The following is a 20,768-nucleotide window of genomic DNA, read 5'->3' on the forward strand; positions in this document are numbered from 1 at the left end:
GTTTCAGAGAGGCCAGAGTCCGAGATCCAATCCAGTTTTAAGGAAGGCGAGGATCCCAGAAACCCAAAAAACCTGAGGGTCATAGCTTCTGGTAGCACACCACTGGAAGTATGTATGCCACCCCCAGTGATAGATCTAGGCGGAGACCGGCTTACGTGCTGAGCATGGTCTGGACAGAGCGAGAAAAGCGTTTGGACCTTAGGAGGGATTTCTCAAGAGTCACACCATCAAAAACAGACGGGCCAGGTCCGGATGTAGACAGGGACCCTGATACAACAGGTCCGGCCATTGAAGAAGTTGGAGAGGAGTGTCTATGGAGAGACTTTGAAGATCAGAGTACTAATGGCACCTGGGCCAAGCCGAAGCTACCAACTGTGCCCCCTTCTTGCTTCAATTTCCGAGGGACCGAGGAAGAAGGGAGACTGGGGGAAGAGGTACGCCAAATGGAAGGTCCACTTCACTGAGAAGGCATCCACGAAGGCTGCTTTCAGGGTCCCTTGTCCTGGACCCATACACTGGAAGCTTGTGGTTGTGTCGTGAGGCCATGAGGTCCACGTCCGGTAGACCCCATTTGTCCAATCTGGGATCCAGAAGGGGCGACCCTTGTTTAGATGGACGTCTTTAGCCACCAGGAGAGGGATAGACAAACCTCTGGAGAGAGAACCATCGTCTGGGATCTGAACAGATGGGGCAACCCGTTCCACCTGGAGAGGATTAGGTGTAGAGGCCTGGAGTGGAACTGAGCGAATTCCACTATGTCGAAGGTGGATACCATGGACCCCAAGGTTTGCATTGCTTAGTGAAAGGACACTCGGCGACTGTGGAGTAACCTGCACACTCGTTGCTGCAATGCAGAGATTTTGTCTGCTGTCAGTAAGATTTTTTTGAACTTGAGAATCCAGAAGGGCTCCCAGATGTATCATCCTTTGAGAAGGGGTCAGGGAAGACTTTTTCCAGTTGATCAACCAGCCGTGTTTTTGTAGAAAGGCCATGGTTATCTGAAGATGGTGGTGAAGGACATCTGGAGAGTGTGCTAACAGGAAGAGGTTGTCCAGATATGTGAGTAGTCTGACCCCCTGACGACGAAGATGGGCTGCCATAACTGCCATGATCTTTGTAAAGACCCGCTGAGCTGTAGAAAGCCCAAAAGGCAGTGCTTGAAATTGGAAATGTTGCAAACCGGAGATATCGCTGATGAGAGGGCACTATAGGTACATATAGGTAAGCGTCCTGAATGTCCAGAGACACCATAAAGCCCCCAGGTTCCATAGATAGGACAATAGAGCGGAGGGTGTCCATTCGAAACCTGGGCAATTTTATAAACTTGTTCAGACACTTGACACTGAGGATAGGCCGATGAGACCTATTGGGCTTCTGAACCAAGAAAAGGATAGTGTAATAACTGGTCCCTCGATGTGACAGTGGGACCGGAATTATCAACCCCGAGTGCAGCAAGGACTGAATGGCTGTCTGGAGGAGCAGGGCTTTGCTCGGGTCTGATGGAGGGCCTGTGTAGAAGAACTGCTGGGGGGGCAGTCTCAGGAATGAGAAGGCATACCCGTGAGAGACCGCTTCTCAACCCAGGCCATCTGTGGTGGTCTGACGCCAGTATTGGGTGAACTGAAGAAGTCGGCCTTCCCATCCTGGGATCTCCCAGGGGGAGGCCTGCCCTGTCAGCCTGAAGGCTTGTCCTCGGAATTGGCAGCTGAATGTCTAGTAGCCCAGGCCTGCTTGGTCCTGGGCTTGGAGGTCTTTGTGGAAGCTGACTGCCGTGGAAAGGACTGACCTTTAGCTTTTCCCTGGAGACGAAAGGATGACATCCGAGGGTAGGAAAGTCGTCTTCGAAGCTGCCAAGGTAGCCAGAATCTTGTCCAACTCTGGGCCAAACAGGATCTCCCAAGTGTAAGGCAGTGATTCCAAGGGCCTTTTTAGAGTCTGTGTCGGCCCTCCATGAATGAAGCCAAATGATACGGCGGGCTACCACTGAAGAAGCAGATGCCTTGGAAGCCAGGAGACCAGTATCCAAAGCCACTTCTCCTAAATAGGAGGCTGTATCCCTGATGTGCGAAATGTAGGACAGCTGTTCCCGAGAAGCATCAGAGGGAAATTAGTTATCTAGAGCATCTGCCCAGCTCTCAATGGCCTTGGCCACCCAGGAAGTAGCCATGGCTGGAAGAGTAATAGCTCCTGTAAGAGAATACACAGATTTGAAGCAAGCTTCAATCCTTCTATCCGTCGATTCTTTTAAGGAGGATGCTGTAGGAATAGGTAAAGTAGAGCTTTTAACTAGACATGTCACATGGGAATCCACTGCTGGTGGAACTTCCCATTCAGCTGCTGGAATAGGATAAAAAGAAACCAGGTGTTTTGGCAGCTGGAACTTTTTACTTGGCGTATTCCATGCCTTGCTCATGAGTTGAGAAAGCTGATCAGAGTGAGGTAATTCCACTAAAACTACCTTCTGTCGCTTATAGAGTGGCTCTTTTGCCTTAGGAATAGGCTCTGCATCTGCTAGTTGAACAACTGATTAACAGCCTTCACTAGAGTAGGTACATTCAATTTAGACTGAAGATCTTCCATCCCACGAGGGGGACTCAGTGAGAGAGAGATCTGCGTCTTCTGCCTCCCCCAGACAATATCTTAGAATCTGAGAACTGTGTGGACTGTGAGGATAATACAGCGCGTTTAGTAGTATTACTGAGTAAGGGCCTCTCACTTTGCAACAGTTGTTGAAAAGCTGTAGAAGTAGCCGCTAGACTCTGCACTGAGGTAAAGAGCACGTCTACTCATGGAGGAGGCATAGGAGTTACTGGTATCGGTAGGTGTACCTGTTGTGGCAATCCCATAGGGGGAGCTACTGCTGGGACTGCTAGGTGGTCCGTAATTTATGTCACCTGTGAAAAGGAGGCCCAGGGGGGTTCCTGAGCATGGGCTGATTGGCCTTGGCAGTATAACAAGTTGCACATAGACCATCTTGAATTAAATCCTCCTGGGTTAATCCTGCTGAACAGGACCTGCAAGAGACCAGTATAGGAGCAGCAGCCCGATTGTTACCCTTGCCTTTGCTAGACATAGCTGCAAGGACAGTATAACACACAATATGGCACTGAGCAGTGTGCAGCACACACAGTATGTGACAGCCTTCACAAATACAGGTAGATGTTAAATATAGTGAACCCATTATACCCAAGTAATCCAGGGTTATAGTGAAAGAGAAAGGTACAGTATAAGCTGACAGTAGAGAGAAAAGAAAACAGAGCAGTGCTAGCACAAGTCACATACAATGCAGAGTATAAAATAGAACTGCAACGAGCACTAGATTCAACTACACAGACCGCAGTGGCCGGTAGGAAATAGCGCAGTATAACCTGGCTCCTAGGAAAGGTATACAGGCCCCAGTGTTTCCGGAGACCTGTGGCCGCTTTGAAGAAAATGGCCGCTGTGAGTCTCTGAGGGGGCGGAGGGTGAAGGAGGAGCAGCTCAGGGGCGACAAGACCGCAGTGGAATGGCGCCCTGAGCTGGGAGAGTGTCCGCAGGGAGAGGGCTGACCTCCTCTATGCTGACATCAACCATCGGGTCCCTGGCACTTGTTTATTCCCTGCGCCAGTATAATTTTATGCCCTGGTGGTCTAGTGGAATCCCAGACAAACCGGTGTCTACATCAGCACCTCCGGTCTGTCTCCTGAGACCGGAGGTAAGACCGTGCATATACGTGGATTCCCATGAGCGGGAACCCACGTTAACCATCCCATGTGTCCTGGGCTGCAGTCTGGGGTTCTCCCGTGAAGCTACGCTAGCCAGGCAACCCGATGCCCGGCCGTAAGTACCAAGCCTGGGGCTGGAGTTGCGGTGCCGCGGAGGGGTAATGGAGCAGCAACACTGGCATCCAGAGGAGTGCCTAGCGCTGCCTGCTCTTCAGTAAAACCAAATGAAAGAAAACAAAATACAGCTTTGGCTGCTTAAAACCAGTGGTGTCAAACTCGGGCCATCCAGCTGCAGTGGAACTACACATCCCAAAATGCACTGCCGCAGTTTTTGCATGCCCTAAAAGCAAAACTGTGGCAGTGCATTCTGGAATGTGTAGTTCCACTACAGCTGGATGGCCCGAGTTTGCCACCACTGGTGTAAATGGTGATCCAGCTCCTGCCGGACACCAACGACAAACTTAATTGCCTCAGGCTATGGGTGGGGTTTAGGGGGGGGAAGGACCAGAGCATCCTGGGACAGAAAAGCTTTAACTGTTTGTGTCCAACCCTCCTAACCACCACCTATTCCCCATTGTCTTCCCTGTGGAGCCCTATGGACCCTGAAGAAGATATAGGAGTTTCTGGACAGAAATTGATCGCAAGGAACTGTTCTGCCTGGGAGAGTCATGGGCGCGTAAGCCGGCTTCCGTGCTCAATCATAGCGCGTGGACAGAGATGGGGTTCTTGTTTCAGAAGGATGTTTTGTACCCAGATACTATAGGCTTCCATGTGCAGATGCACAAATCTTAGGCCTACTGGGGATGAATTCTCACATTGGCAGAAGTATAAATAGCATGCAACTTACATATAAAAAAAAGTGGCCGCTGTGTTTTAGCAAAACTACCAGCTTAGATTTTAGTAGCTGCCCCCAGCTGTCTCATTATAGGCACAGCTCTGTATAAGGCCAGCAGGTCCAGAGATTGCATTACTGTACTCGCTTCTCCTTCCACACAGGTGTCGGGTGGAGCATTTGCGACAAGCTGCTCTGTGCTTGCGACAAAGCAGCTGCCGAGTGCATGGCTGCGGCTCCATTCAATGACACCATGAGGGCACTGAGCAGGAGGCAGTGCCAGGAGCAAGAGCAAGCGCTGTGCAGAAACGCCGGCGGCGAGGAGAAGCCAGAGCGGACGATCGGGACGCATTCGGTGAGCTCCAGCTCAGAAGAAAGCAGCGAAGAGCAGACTATGAGGGAGATCGTGAGGTCCGGACACTCCAGATCACCGGTGCAAAGAGGGGGCAGACGGAAGCGCTCTCTATATTTGGGAAATGAATAGAACAGGGCACGTACTTACTCTTCATGCGTCTATTCTAAAAGCTGAAGTTTAGAATTTTTCATTCTGTATATCCATAGTGAGCAAATAGCATTGACTTCAGTGGAAGACAATACCATTTTGAGCATTAAAGAGTTAACTATTGGGGGGGGTAAAGGCCATTAAAGGCTCGTTAACACATGCGCTGGAAAATGGGTAAAGCGCATGAAAATGGATGCTCAAAATGCATTTTAGTCACGTGGTTTCCACACGTTTTGCTTTTACTAATACAAACTACTATACTGGTAGAGCATGTTAACTCCATGAGTAAAATATATTGTGCTGTATAAATACAGCATTAATAATGTAGAATACAATGGGAATGAACACATAGGATACCATTTACCCAACATTTAACACTCTTTTTAGGCATTAGCGGATGAAATGTGCATTACTTACAGATATGTACCCATATGGTGATGACTTGCCTATGCCAGAAGGGTAGAAAGTCTTGAGTGTCTCCAATCGGGGTAATGCAATGATTTTCCAGTTAGGAAAGTCTACCTTATGTTGCCTCAGACTAGTACACAGCATGTATAGTACTAATAAGTACACCTGTCCCTACCCCCCTGCGGATGTCTGCAGTAAGGTTTAAAACACACGAGGATTGGATTGGTGGAAATGACATAACACTCATGAATGGGTGGATGTGGCAATCATCCAATCAGGACCTACTGTAGGTATCATATGAGTCCATACATTAGGCCTCCTGGGTACATTAAAAAATCGCAAACAGCAATGCACATACACTGGAAGTAACAAAGTTACTAATTGGTCCTGGGAAAAGGGGAATATATGAATTCTCCTTAAAAGGTAGAAGACCGCATTGAGGCCAAATTCGTATAAATAGGTGTGCATTTGACTAACCCAAGCTCGGTTTTGAATGATTGTTACAATTCTAGTTTTATCCATTGAGCTTCTGCAACTGATAAACCTTTGATAAACAAATGTTGGCGACTGTATATCTATTTAGTAGTCTGTGTGTTTTATATTTTATAGTTTAACTGTTTATGACTTTGTTTCAGACATGAAACTTTACATTATATTTAGTGCAGATCATATAGAATTTCAAATCACTATTGCATCAATTTGACTAGTTAGGTTGTGACTTGCCTGTGACAAAGCCCCGATACACTAGTTGGGAATTAGATTGTTACTGCTTGAAATGACAGATTGTTTTTGTTGTTTAATGAATTTTTATGTGTGAATATTAAAATGTTTGAAGACACTTTTTATTAAATGACAAATACACTAACTATAATAAAGTGTTCAACCCAAACCTTAGCTAAAGTGTGACATATTTGATGGCTAGCAGAGTCTTAACCTTGTTCTATTATGCTTGTTATGTATAGATTGCTTACACTGTAGGCTGTTTGACTGTCACTTGATATCATTTTGACAAACATTATTAAATATGATATTAACAAGCAGGATTTATGAACTTTATTTCAAATAAAAGTGAATTCAACACTAGTGTTTCTGCATAAGTGTGACATGAGTCTCATAACACTTCTCTTTGGACCCTGCACCTCTACTTGTATAACTCTCAGTCTGTGGCTCCCAGCTGCCTCCGTTCCCCTCCTCACATCAGGTCACTATCCCTGTCACATACAGCCCAGTCCTCACTAAAGGTGCATACACACGATCAGATTTTTTCTTCAGATATGGACGATAACGATTTAAAAATCGTTCAGTCGTTCATATCTGATGGAAAATCGTTCATATCAGACATGCCTGAACGATGGACGATCAACGATGCGCATTCCCGTTTGTCAGATAACGATATCTGACATCTGATGGGTTTGCAGTCAGACTTGGACGATTCCATTCATTTTAATGCAGTCAAAAATCGTTCAATCGTTCAAATCGTTCAAAACTTTGGTGAAATCGTTCAAATCGTTCAATCGTTCATCTGACAAATCTGACAAGTCTGACAAATCTGACCGTGTGTACGCTCCATTACACATCACTCATCTCCTGATATACTCTGTGCTGCTGGGGGACCCTGCTCCTTCCACTATATAACTCTCAGTCTGTGGCTTCCTGGTCCCCTCTTGGCATAATAGCACTGCCCCCGGCACATGCAGTCTCCCAACTCTAGCCCAATAAAACATACATAGCTCTGCCGAGGGCCGTAACAAGGGTGGTGCGACATGTGCCACAGCGCAGGGCAGGGGGCGCTGTTCAGTGGTGCCTGTCAATTTTCTGTTTATAATCATTCTATTTGTAGCTTCCCTTCTTTTATCCCAGGCAACTCCAGGCCGCCCCAATCTCCTCCCTTACCGACTCCCCCACCATCTGGCCACCTCCCCAATCACTTCCTCTTTTATTTAACATACAGTCAGGTGCATAAATATTGGACATTGACAGAATTTTCAGATTTTGGCCTCTATTCACCACCACAATGGCTTTGAAATGAAACAAACAAGATGTGCTTTAACTGCAGACTTTCAGATTTAATTTGAGGGTAATTACATCCAAATCAGGTGAACGGTGTAGGAATTACAACGTTTTCTATATGTGCTTCCCACTTTATTAAGGGGCCAAAAGTAATGGGACTATCAACTCAAAAGCTATTTCTTGGACAGGTGTGGGCTATTCCCTCGTTATTTCATTATCAATTAAGCAGGTAAAAGGTCTGGAGTTGATTCTAGGTGTGACATTTGCATTTGGAATCAGTTGCTGTCGACTCTCAATATGAGATCCAAAGAGCTGTCACTATCAGTGAAGCAAGCCATCATTAGGCTGAAAAATCAGAACAATCCCATCAGAGAGATAGCATAAACATTAGGTGTGGCCAAATCAACTGTTTGGAACATTCTTAAAAAGAAAGAATGCACCGGAGAGCTCAGAAACACCAAAAGACCTGGAAAACCACGGAAAACAACTGTGGTGGATAACAGAAGAATTATTTCCCTGGTGAAGAAAAACCCCTTCACAACAGTTGGCCAAATCAAGAACACACTCCAGGAGGTAGGTGTATATGTGTCAAAGTCAACAATCAAGAGAAGACTTCACAAGAGTGAATATAGAGGGTTCACCACAAGATGTAAACCATTGGTGAGCCTCAAAAACAGGAAGACCAGATTAGAGTTTGCCAAACAACATCTAAAAAAGCCATTACAGTTCTGGAACAACATTCTATAGACAGATGAGACAAAGATCAACTTGTACCAGAGTGATGGGAAGAGATGAGTATGGAGAAGGAAAGGAACTGCTCATGATCCAAAACATACCACCTCATCAGTGAAGCATGGTGGTGGTAGTGTCATGGCGTGGGCATGTATGGCTACCAATGGAACTGGTTCCCTTGTATTTATTGATGATGTGACTGCTGACAAAAGCAGCAGAATGAATTCTGAAGTGTTTCGGGCAATATATGCTCATATTCAGTCAAATGCTTCGGAACTCATTGGACGGCGCTTCACAGTGCAGATGGGCAATGACACGAAGCATACTGCAAAAGCAACCAAAGAGTTTTTTTAAGGCTAAAAAGTAGAATGTTATGCAATGGCCAAGTCAATCCCCTGACCTGAATCCGATTGAGCATGCATTTCACTTGATGAAGACAAAACTGAAGGGAAAATGCCCCATGAACAAGCAGGAACTGAAGACATTTGCAGTAGAGGCTCTAATTGCCTGCAAAGGATTTGCAACAAAGTATTAAAAAGTGAAAGTTAGATTTAGGATTGTTTAGTTTGTCCCATTACTTTTGGCCTCTTAAAAAGTGTGAGGCACATATAGAAACCGTTGTAATTCCTACACCGTTCACCTGATTTGGATGTAATTACCCTCAAATTAAATCTGAAAGTCTGCAGTTAAAGCACATCTTGTTTGTTTCATTTCAAAGCCATTGTGGTGGTGAATAGAGGCCAAAATATGAAAATTCTGTAAATGTCCCAATATTTATGCACCTGACTGTACGTTTTAAAATACTGTCATACTCAGGAAGGGCTGCGATCAGAAAATGTGGGGGCCCGGGACTGATGAAATAGGCAGCCCCCAATGTTTCTGCAACTCCCTTCCAGTGTCACTCCAGCTCCTGCCAGCACCCCTTCTGTCTCTCCAGCTACAACAAATAGGAGGGGCATCAATGCTCTTTCTGGCTCAGCGCACCAAAAACTCTAGTTACGGCACTGGCTTTGCCTATCGCCACCTCCTACATGATCAGTACACACATCTCCTGGTGATGTAACCATTCCAAAAATCTTATTGGCCAATAAACCGGACGAGCAGCAGATGCAGATTGTAAAATAGACAACTAAAAAAAAAAAGAATCTGTGAAACTACATGTTAAAGTAAGCGTATAGCCAAACTGGCCATCCAAATCTCTGCTACATTATTCCGCATTGCACATTGTAATTGCCTTGACTGAATAAACTAAATTGATATATAGAGTTTAACGTCAATTATTAAAGTTTGACCAGTTACTGGAAGCTAAAACAAGGACAAGAACATTGTGTACCAAGCAGAATGAAACATTCTAGAAGTAACAATGGGATAGCGGAGTTATGGTACTAATATTCGCTCTTATTCGGACAGTCTATTAGGCTATTTAAGGCTTCATTAGCTGCAAATCCCAGATTTATCCCAGTAAACATCTAATCAGAACCAGATGTTGATCGGGATGTACAATAAATCTGGACCGAAGATAACGGTTTTCTGTTTTTAAATAGCGTAACTTCCAATAGCAGATGCTGGATGTATATATGGTAACACCGAAAACAGAACAGGAATTATCCACACTCTAAGACCGGTTTCCAAAAACACACACACACACACACACACACACACACACACACACACACACACACACACACACACACACACACACACACACACACACACACACACACACACACATATATTGCAACAGAACAGAATGAAAGGGTTCTATTAGTAAAGGTCAATTTTAATCGATGTGTGAATTAACCCCAGAAACATCGATGTTGATCGATTTCAAAATCGATTGAAAGTCGATCTTTAGTAAATATACCCCATAGTATGAGATTGTATTAAAAACGTTGCAAAAAAATGTAAAAAATAAAAGGCCAAACAAGATGGAGACATGAAATAAGGGCTGCTGCTTTTGCAATAGAAAGTATTTTTATTTTAGTTGAAAGAAGGAAGCTTAAAATGAACGGGAAAAAGCTCATACAATTGTACTTTATGCATATATGCAGCAAGCTGTACAAATGTATCCAGGCACTGTTATATGAATCTATATTAGGCCCCTATGAACCCCTCTGCCTGGCATTTAGTATACCACCTCTTCGCCTGCATCCTCCCGCAAATAGAACATTGGTGACCAGTGAAACACCAAATGAATATGTATAAAATATAGGTTTAGGGTTAAGTAACATCCGACTGTGCGATTCTCGTTCTCTGAATTCTTAGAGAGTTTCAGAACAGGTTCTGCATCCACAGTAGAATAAGGCCTACAAATGCTCCTGACATATTGCAGTGCTAGATGCAGGACATGCAGTGCCAGCTTTGGAAGTACTGTAGCTTGAGAGTAAAGGTTCTGAAACAAGTAGTGAACCAGCCACATGTCACAACATCAAGAGGGCAAAAGTAACTGAACCAGGGATCCAGCGGAACAACTGATTCAGTAGACTTTGGTGTTAAATGTGGAAACTTGGTCATTGTGCAACTTGGGTTTGCACTGCAAATGGACTTTACATATAGCAAGGTATTCAGAGCACACACACACATGCCCATATTCAATTAGCGGCGATAAGTCCCGTTTCTGCGGCAAAGTATCGAGAGTGACGTCATTTCGCCATGTGAAAAGTTTCCTTCCTATTCAATTCCAAAGACTTTTCGCCAGTGCGGAAATTCAATGCATTGGAATCGGCAAAAAAGATTCGCCTATGAATAGCAGTCGAAAAAAAGTGCAGAGTTGGGGTTTTGTGGTGCAAAGCTGCGGGAACCCCCCTGCACTCTTGGGACAGTCCCACAAAGGTAAACTGCGTAAAAAAAAAGTTTAAAAAGTACTTTGGATCACCCCAAAAAAGTACTTTCATTTTGGGGGCGAAAAAGTCCAAAGTTGGGGGTCAAACTTAAAAACTAGCGAAATAGACTCCAGGGGGGTCCCCAAGTATGCCCCAGGTGTTACGTTTTCAGGTGCCTGTGGCAGGCGGGTTTCTTACGATTTTTAAAACTTCACTTTAGCAACTTTAAAATATGCTTGCACCCATTTTTAGGCACCCCAAATTTGCTGGGACTAGTTATTTTCACACAAAAGAACTGCTAAATGCTATTCTTCACCACTTATGCAAAGGCGCTAAATAGCAGCTATTGAGAGCATTTCAGTACCCCAAATACCTTCAGCAGGGCTATTCGGAGGTATCTACAGTGATCTCCAATGTCAGTGCATCTTTTGGGGGGTGTCATGCTGATTTCCCCAAATCTGACAGCACATTTGGCATGTTAAGAGTTTCGCCGGGTCCTGTTTTCGCCGATTTCTAATTGAATACGAGGAAAAGCGGGCAAGCGGACATTCAACAAGTTTCCAAAAACGTAACTGCAAGACCAAGAATACAAACTTCATTACTGTGACATACGGACCTAGATGACGGCTTTGAAGGAGAAAACGAGATCCCAGTTAACGATCTAGGAACTACTCTGGAACCAACATCTGACCTCGCTGTAGATACAAGTTTATAAAATACAATATTTCCTCTGTATATGGAGGAAAACGAGTACAAGAAAGATAACGTCGTCCTATTGATGACCAATTGCACAATTCTTTGAAAAACTTAAGCGTTGTCCAGTGTGTGCGGCCTCGTTAGCAACGGGACCCAGCGGGGGTGTCGGCCACGGCAAATGCGTACGCACTTGCTGATGCCGGTAGCGACGGGAGGGTGGCATGTGGGATTCGGGCAGCATGGCTCCCGCTAACGATATCGCCCGTTGGACCTGCATGCCTGTGTGATGGAGGATGTCGCTGATTATGTGTGGGAACGCGCATCGTCAGCGACATAGTGGGTACACACTAGACAATGTGCCTGATATGATGCTCCAATCTGCCGGATCAGACGACATATCTTCTAGCGCTGAGGTTCCCAAACTTTTTGGAATCACGGCACCCTTGAGTATCAGCATTGTTTTCACAGCACCCCTAGGCCAAAATTTGTTATTGAGAAATTCAGAAAAAAATGTAGTAAAGTAGTAAAGTGAAGTAAATTGTGCTGACCTGTCATCCTTAGGCTCAGTTATGTGGTGGTGGACAGGTTTGCGCTTCTGTTTGTCCACATATTTACATTACATTGACCATAAAGAATTTGATTTGGTGCTGGACCACCAACCTGAGGCACCCCTGCAAGTATCCCGAGGCACCCCAGGGTGCCGCAACGCACAGTTTGGGAACCACTGGTCTAGTGTGTACCCGGCTTTAGGCACATATTTAATCATATATAAGTGAGGAACTTTAAAATAAAGATCATGTAAATAAGAACACAGAAATCTAAACATTTGTTTCATTGCTTTAATGTAGAGTACACTGAAATCATGTAATGACTTTTATATTCTATAAAACAGAAATTGATATAAAACAGTACAATAACTTTAGAACTCGAACAACATTGCTTAACAGCATTTCCACTGAACTAAAAATTTCAATACAAATGTCAGCATTAAAACAGGTTTTCATAATTAGAGAACTCCACCTGAAACGTAAAATCCATGGATGCGCCATTCACCACCCGGCCCGTCCGCCAAAACGTCTGTGTTTCTATCCTGTATGCAAGTCCTACCTGATGAGAACATGCAGAGCCGTGGTTGCTTTTCCTGCCCCAGCAAATTACACCTGTGATAATGTTTGGGACACGGAAGTCGGACCTGTGCACAGAACAGGAAGCCTGTGACACTTTGGAGACTTCGGGGAAAAATTGGGCAAATGGATCATCGCAAGACATGAGATTTAATTTGAACATGGTAATCACCATCCAGTACGTAATCTTACATTTTTGGGTCGAGTTCTCCATGTCCATTTTGACCTGATGGGACAGTAAAACGCAACACAAAAGCACAGTAATATTTTTCTAAAGCAACACATCGGCACAGTCTAGAATAAGAACTTCAGTTCCAGCAGTTTTATTCCAATTTAGTTATTGTAATGTAAGTGAGACACAGAAACATAGGGGTAGGTAGGATGTACAAAAAAAAAAAAAAAAAAAAGGGAACATTTTTTGTTTCAATGTGCACAGACAAACCCCAGCATGCAACGGTCTAATATGTAGTTTGTGCAGTCTCTTGGTAGATTGCTAGAAGCAACAAGATGTGACACTTTGAAGTACTGTAGGTGGTGTGCATACTGTACTGAGAAACAAGCCATGTATAAATTAAAAAGCTGAAACCTTGTGCATCGGCTAAGTATTGCTATTCTACATTCATCTACAAAAGTATGCATCCCACACAGCCTAGGGGGCCTGTGGGATAAAATGAAGATGTCTCATTTGATTGAATGTATAAGTGCATTCTATAGTGCAGTGATCTATTCTGAATAATACCTTTTGCTAACTTTCTGGTATATGGTGGAAATGGGCCCATGGGAATGGACAGGCTGAATACTGGTTGCCTATACAGCACACAGCTTTAAGTTTGCGAATATTGTTTTACAAAGCAGCGAGACAGCTAATGTTCTAATGTCTATCTGGATGCGAAGAGCTGAAACCATTTCTTTGCATTGCGTTATTAGGTTTAGCTCTATTCTCTAGCATATATAAAATATATTTAACCCTTCTAGCCATTGAAGAGCTGGAAACATTTTTTAGATCTTATTATAATTTTTTTTTTTTACTAGAATTTTACATGTAAAAATAAATTTCTAAGTCAGCATAAAGATACTTCACATCGGAGTGTATGCGGCACTTGGTGTGGCCAAAACAACAACAACAACACACTTTGTGTGTACAAGAAACGCACGTGACGCACAGTTTTGTGAAAGCAGGGTTTGGTTTTAAACAAGATTAAGTATACTGTAGTTTGCAAGATCACTCCAAAAACTACTGGAGGAAAAGACTACTCTTAGGGCTACAATGCAGCACCAACCTCGTTCTAGGACAATGGTATTTGTAGCCAACAAAATACAAAGACACAATACAAAGTCAGTAAAACAACATTAAATTAAGCCATTTCACTCAATCACAATGTCTACATTTATTGCACTGTTTCATAGTACAAAATGCTTGTGCAATCCTGTATCTCACTCTGTTTTATATAAAGTATACCTGTCCCCTATACATATGGGAGGAAGCCATTGTGTGGGTCCATATTCACGAACATACAGCAATGCATATCCACAGCGCCTCAGTGGTGTCACTGTATGTTGGAGAGATAACAGATTACAGACGATCATCCAAATGGCTACCTCGTTGTGTGAAGGTGATGGGTATATTTTAATTCTAGCTATATACACCTCAAAGGGGGGAATTCAATTCAGTTCGATGGAGAATAGCTGTGGGAGGGAGCTCCCGCAGCTATTCAATTCAACGCGCTGTTTGGGCGGGCATAGCATTTTTTTTCCCCAACTCTCCTGGGGATGCGAGGAGAAATCCAACAAAAGTGCCGGGCACGCAGCTGTTTGCCGGCTTAGCGCGGCACTTTAGTTGGAGAATGTCGGTTACCGCGCCTTAACACCCAGGTTAAGCCACGAGAGCCGGCATTCCAGCTTTGAATCCCCCCCCCCAAAGAAACACAGTGGCTCGGTTTTCCTGTTACTGCAAGTCATAAATACATATCTCTGTTATAAATCAATGTTAATCCCGATTGCTTCTAGAATTGATGCCAGAGAGCAAAGCATCTGGTCGGTATGCGCAGCTTTGTGAAATCAGAATTCCCTCGGATATCGAGATGAATGACTGTAAAAACCAAACTTGAATACAACTGCCAGCTCTTTTCTTAGAATTCAAGTTTACTTAATATATTTTTTGGAGACTGAAAGGTAACAATTAAACAACAATCATTAGTGCATGAATAATTGCAGCTTCTGATACTGAACCTTCAGTATAAAATATGCTAACGAAACAACGGTTTGCCAGTATATTATTTTTTTAAAGTCTATGGCATGTAAACAGCAAAATTTGTAGTTAATTTTATTAAAAAAAAAAAAAATTTCAAATGTGTTCCAGGGGAAAATATATATTATATTAACAAGTAAAATTGTGATCCTGTTACCTCATTAAAATTAAAATAAAAAATAAAAATATCGCACAATTATTGCCAAATACTAAAAACTAAACCATCCCTTTTTTGCGATTTTGGCATTTTTAGATCCAAATGACCGGAAATTCACATTTAGCCTAATCCTGATTTACAGTATTACCAGGATCAAGCACTACAATCGAAACCAGCATTTTCTCTTAAAATTAAATATTAGAAAAATAAAAATTTTCACTCTTTACGTGGTCAAGTAAATTAAATTCTCTTTTTGCAACATTGACTCATTTAAATGTGAAATTGCATCCATTTAAAAATAAAGCAAAAAATAAACTATAGCTAGGCAAAAACAAAGTGTGTGGTCTAATTTACTCTCTGGATCGCGCAGCAAATTTTGTGTCTGATGTAAATTGACTACGTCATTGGGGAGGTAAAATCTGATGCTGTTCATTTACAAGAGACTGGGACAATCAGGGTGAGCTGGCAGGACATGCTGCTGAACCGAATCCACTGTTTATTTCATCTCACTTGGCTCCAGTAATTGTAACTCACGTAAACAAAATCAGCTGTTAGACTTTCCCTTTAGTGGTTAATTTTTTTGGTATTTATAGCAAACGGTTCCAATAAGTGCCTTTAACTATGTAACAGTAATAAATTCCTCCCTAATATATACTATACAGCATCTGTGAATACTACAAAGCACACAAACCCTAGATGCCTGGGTGAATGGATTGGGGTCTGCTATTTAGTAAACACAAAGATCTGGAAATTTCATCTCGTACACTGGAATGGAATGGTACTGGGCGTGCCCTGCGGTGATGGTGATTGTTCCGGATGGGCTGGGCGGTGGCCTAAAATAAATAAAGAGAAAACGTTTAAAAAAAAAAACATCAACAAATAATAGCAAAACAAAAACATTATTAGGATATGCAATGTCCAATATAATACTGCAGATGATATAATAAGCATCTGATATGCTGAAGAAAAGTATGAACAGTCCCACTTTGTCACTATATAAAAAGGATTATAATGTGTATAATTCCTTGTCCCAGCTTTGCGCAACAGCCTAAAGTCAGTATGTTTTTCAAGAAAGTGTATTTATTATTATATATTAATTACCAGTTATTTATATAGCACACACATATTCCGTAGAGCATTACAGGGAATATTTGGCCATTCACATCAGTCCATGTCCCAGTGGAGCTTACAATCTATTTTCCCTACCACATGTACACGCACATACATCTTAGGGTTATTTTTTTTTGTTGGGAGCCAACTAACCTACCAGTATATTTTTGGATTGTGGGAGGAAACTGGAGCACCCAGAAAAAAAAAAACCACGCAAGCACGGGGAGAAGATACTGACTCAACATACTTCGGGCTGTGGTGGGATTGGAACCCAAGACCTCAGTGCTGTGAGGCAGTAATGCTAACTATTACTCCATCTGTACTGCCCAACTGAAATGAACGAAAAAATGGGTAAAGCATACAAACGCCACACAGGTAAAACCCTGGTTGGAGTGTCGAGTATAACCCAAAAAACTAGCATATGGAAATTATGAAGATAAAATTCTGCATTAACAGTTTTATCAATGTAACAGCAAAGCAAGTGCCTGGAATCTCTGCTACTTTATGTTAGTATATGTTATTATATTTGAATCCACATATATGTGCTTGTTAAACAAAATAAAAATAAGAGATATGGTAAGAAATTAACCTTGTTATCTCTATTTCTACGAAGTCCATAGGGTTCCACAGGATACCTTGGGGTATAGGCGATGGCGATAGTCACCGGGCACCACAGAGTTAAGTTTTTTCAGCCTCTCAGGATGCACTGGGGTCCCTCTAGTATACCCCGCCCCCGAGCCAAGGCAAAGTTACGTAACAAGCCCAAGGCTGGAGGAGGAGAAGAAAGAGAGAGAAGAAAGTCTGGAACACACAAGAATCACATTCTCACCAGAAGGAGACGGAAAAACCGGTGACCAGATCAAAGCCCATCTGCAGCACAGGTAAGTCCTGTGGAACCCTATGGCCTTCGTAGAAATAGAGATAACAAGGGTAAGTTCTTACAATATCTCTTAATTTCTACATCAGGGTCCATAGGGTATCCACAGGATACCTTGGGGATGTCCCAAAGCAGTATCCTTTAAGGTTGGGACGCTCCTGTGCTGAAATGAGAATCCGCCGCCTGAAGGAAGCATCCTGAGAGGCGAAGGTGTCAAATGCATAATACCTCACAAAGGTATGGACAGAAGACCATGTGGCTGCCTTGCAAAGCTGAACAGCAGAGGCATCACGGCGAGCTGCCCACGAAGGACCAACAGACCTAGTGGATACCACCTTAGGTAGAAAACCAGGGCGAGTGCGAAGCACCGCCCTGTCCCTATGAAAAATTAGAAAGAGAGGTCGACATGAGAGAGCCCCCAATTCAGAGACCCTTCTGGCTGAATCAATGCCCAGAAGAGACACAGTCTTAGCTGTAAGCCAATTTAATCCACTGAGCCCAGTGGTTCAAATGGTGGTCCTTGGAGAGCCCTCAGGACCACAGCCAATTCAAAAGGAGCCACTGGTGGAACAAAGGGAGGCTGAATGCGAAGTACACCTTGCATAAAGGTGTGGACATCACGAAGTGTAGCAATCCTACGCTGAAACCATACAGACAGGTCAGAAACCTGCACCTTCAGGGAAGCAAGGTGAAGACCGTGATCTAAGCCCGCCTGTAGGAAAGCCAAAACCCTGGATATCCTAAAGACCTGAGGATCATAGCCACTAGGGCGATACCATTCAAAGAAAGTATGCCACACTCGGTGATCAATTCTTGCAGAAACCGGCTTCCGAGCTCTGAGCATGGTGTTAACTACAGAGCTGGAAAAACCCCTGGACCTTAAGAGGGCAGTCTCAACAGCCATGCCATCAAAGACAGACGACCCAGGCAAGGACCTTGAGACAACAGGTCTGTATGTAGAGACAACAGCATCAGAGTGTCTGTGGAGAGACTCCAAAGATCTGAGTACCAGTGCCGTCTGGGCCACGCTGGAGCTATCAGTAGGAGTGTGCTGCCTTCTTGCTTGAATTTGCGAATCACTCGAGGAAGAAGGGAGAACGGAGGGAAGAGTACACAAACTGGAAGGTGCACCGGACCGACAAAGCGTCTAACAGAAGGGCCTCTGAGTCTCTTGTTCTTGATCCGTACACAGGTAGCTTGTTGTTTTGTTGGGAGGCTATGAGGTATATCTCTGGAAGGCCCCACTTGTTCACCAGCAGTTGAAACACCTCCTGGTGAAGAGACCATTCTCCTGGATGCACATCTTGATGGGTGAGAAAGTCTGCTTCCCAGTTGAGGACTCATGGTATGAACACTGCCAAGATGGCAGGGAAATTGCCTTCCACCCAAGCTAGAATTTGGGACACCTCTGTCAGGGCCGCCTGACTGCGGGTTCCCCCTTGGAGGTTTATGTAAGCCACCGTGGTGGCGTTGTCCGACTGCACCTGCATGGGTTTTTTCGTGGATGACATGTCTTGCTTGTTGGAGAGCTTTGAATATTGCCCGAATTTCCAAGATGTTTATTGGAAGCGCAGATTCTGCTGGCGTCCACCTTCCCTGGAAGAAGTGCAGACCAGTCACTGCTCCCCAGCCTCGGAGACTGGCGCCCATGTCAGAAGAACCCAGTCCGCAATCCAAAAGGGGCGCCCCCTGTTCAGGTTAGTAGTCTGCAGCCACCAGGCTAATGACAGATGTACCTCCAGTGACAGCACCATTGTCTGTGCCTTTATCCGGTGAGGCAACCCATTCCATCTGGAGAGGATCAACTTCTGCATAGGTCTGGAGTGAAACTGGGCATATTCCATGTCTAACATCGACACCATGGATCCCAGTAACCTCATCGCCGAGTGAATAGACACTCAGCGACTCTGCAGGCAACTGCGTACTTTTGCCTGCAATGCAGAGATCTTTTCCTCGGTCACAAAGATCCTCTGATGTTGGGAGTCCAACAAGGCTCAGAGATGGAGCATTCCTCTGTGAGGGAACCAGGGAGGACTTCTTCCAGTTTATCAGCCAGCCGTCAGTCTGCAACACAGACACTGTCAGTTGCAGATGGCACTGAAGTATCTCTGGAGACCCTGCCAACAACAGGAGGTCGTCCAGATAGGGTAACAAGCGGACCACCTGCATCTGCAGGTGGGCTGCCATAACTGCCATGACTTTGGTAAACACTGGAGGCGCCGTGGCCAGACCAAAGGGAAGTGCCTGAAACTGGAAATGTCGGTCGACCACTGCAAACCTGAGGTAACGCTGGTGTGTTAAGACAATGGGGATATGCAGGTCCTGAATATCTAGCGACACCATATAATCCCCAGGCTCCATTGCCAAAATGATGGAACGCAGGGTCTCCATCTTGAACCAAGGATTTGTTGAGGGATTTGAGGTTGAGGATGGGCCGGTAAGACCCATTGGGTTTTGGTACCAGAAAGAGATTGGAGTAATACCCTGATCCCCTCTGGGGCAACGGAACCGGCACTATAACTCCAGCCTGGAGCATAGACTGTAACACTTTCCAGAATTCCAGGGCATTGTCTTGATCTGACTGAAGGCCCGTGGTGAAAAACTGGCTGGGAGGCCTCCGCCGGAAGGAGAGGGCGTACCCCCGAGAGACCACTTCTCTTACCCAAGTGTCCGTGGTGGTCAGACACCAGCACTGGGCGAACTGAATAGAAGCCGGCCTACCACTTTGGGGTCCCCCAGGGAGAGGCCCGTCCAGTCAGGCTGAAGGCTTATCATCCGACTTGGGAGTAGGATGTCTTGTACTCCAAGCCTGCTTCTTTGGCTTGGCAGATTTCTTGGCCCTTGACTGTCTCGGAAAGGACTGTACTTTGGACTTACCCTGGGCCCTATAGGGCCGAAAGGACAAAGAACCCGACCCTGATGGGACTGTAGCCGACGGCAGACACGCAGACTTAGCTGCTGCCAGAGTGGCCACAATTTTGTCCAGATCAGGGCCAAACAGGACCTGTCCATTAAAAGGCAAGCATTCCAATCCTTTTTTGGAACCTGCCACAGAAAATGGCCACAGAGGAGATGAGGGGAGGCGGGTCCGGGGGAGGAGCACTGACAGAGCCTGCCAGACCGCTATGGAGAGGCACTGTGCAGCGAGGGAGATGCCGGCTGTGAGACAGGGAAGGCGCACTCCCCTTGCATGCAAATAACCCCTGGGACGCTGGAGCTTTACCGCTCTGCTGCAACCCGCTGTCCCTGCTGGTCTAGTGGAAGAGCAAGTTAATACCGGGCTCCACACGCAGCCTGTCCCCAGGGAGCCCCCTGCCTGAGGACATAGGACTGTGTATCGGCGGGTACCCTCTGCCTCTTACCTGACCCCCTTGAATCCGGCCACAGTCCGGGTAATCCGGGGTCACCGCTAGCTGTGACCCCCAGACACCCACCAGCATCCGCGGATCAGTACCGGCGTTCTGGTCCGGCGGGGTGGAGGAGCGACAGCATAGACATCAGTACTGACTGTCTATGCTGTACAGCTCTTGTTGCAGCAACGCTGTT

General features: G+C 44.9%; 2 protein-coding genes across 2 annotated transcripts in view; one reads left to right on the forward strand and one right to left on the reverse strand.

The window, feature by feature from the left end:
* The window catches only part of LOC148502553 (uncharacterized), a 193,630-nt gene extending 187,149 nt beyond the window's left edge, over positions 1-6,481 (forward strand). Inside the window, exon 28 of the mRNA XM_088449715.1 lies at positions 4,701-6,481. Within this exon, the coding sequence (XP_088305841.1) occupies positions 4,701-5,020 (320 nt within the window). The 3' untranslated portion in view covers positions 5,021-6,481. The remainder of the gene's footprint in view (positions 1-4,700) is intronic.
* Positions 6,482-13,211: 6,730 nt separating this feature from the next.
* Positions 13,212-20,768, reverse strand: part of EFR3A (EFR3 homolog A) — a 198,254-nt gene continuing 190,697 nt past the window's right edge. Inside the window, exon 24 of the mRNA XM_088449716.1 lies at positions 13,212-16,068. Coding sequence (XP_088305842.1) covers positions 15,963-16,068 — 106 coding nt within the window. The 3' untranslated portion in view covers positions 13,212-15,962. The remainder of the gene's footprint in view (positions 16,069-20,768) is intronic.

Source organism: Taudactylus pleione, unplaced genomic scaffold (assembly GCF_031769625.1).
Source record: "Taudactylus pleione unplaced genomic scaffold, aTauple2 ptg000493l, whole genome shotgun sequence".
In the NCBI taxonomy this organism is placed as follows: Eukaryota; Metazoa; Chordata; class Amphibia; order Anura; family Myobatrachidae; genus Taudactylus; species Taudactylus pleione.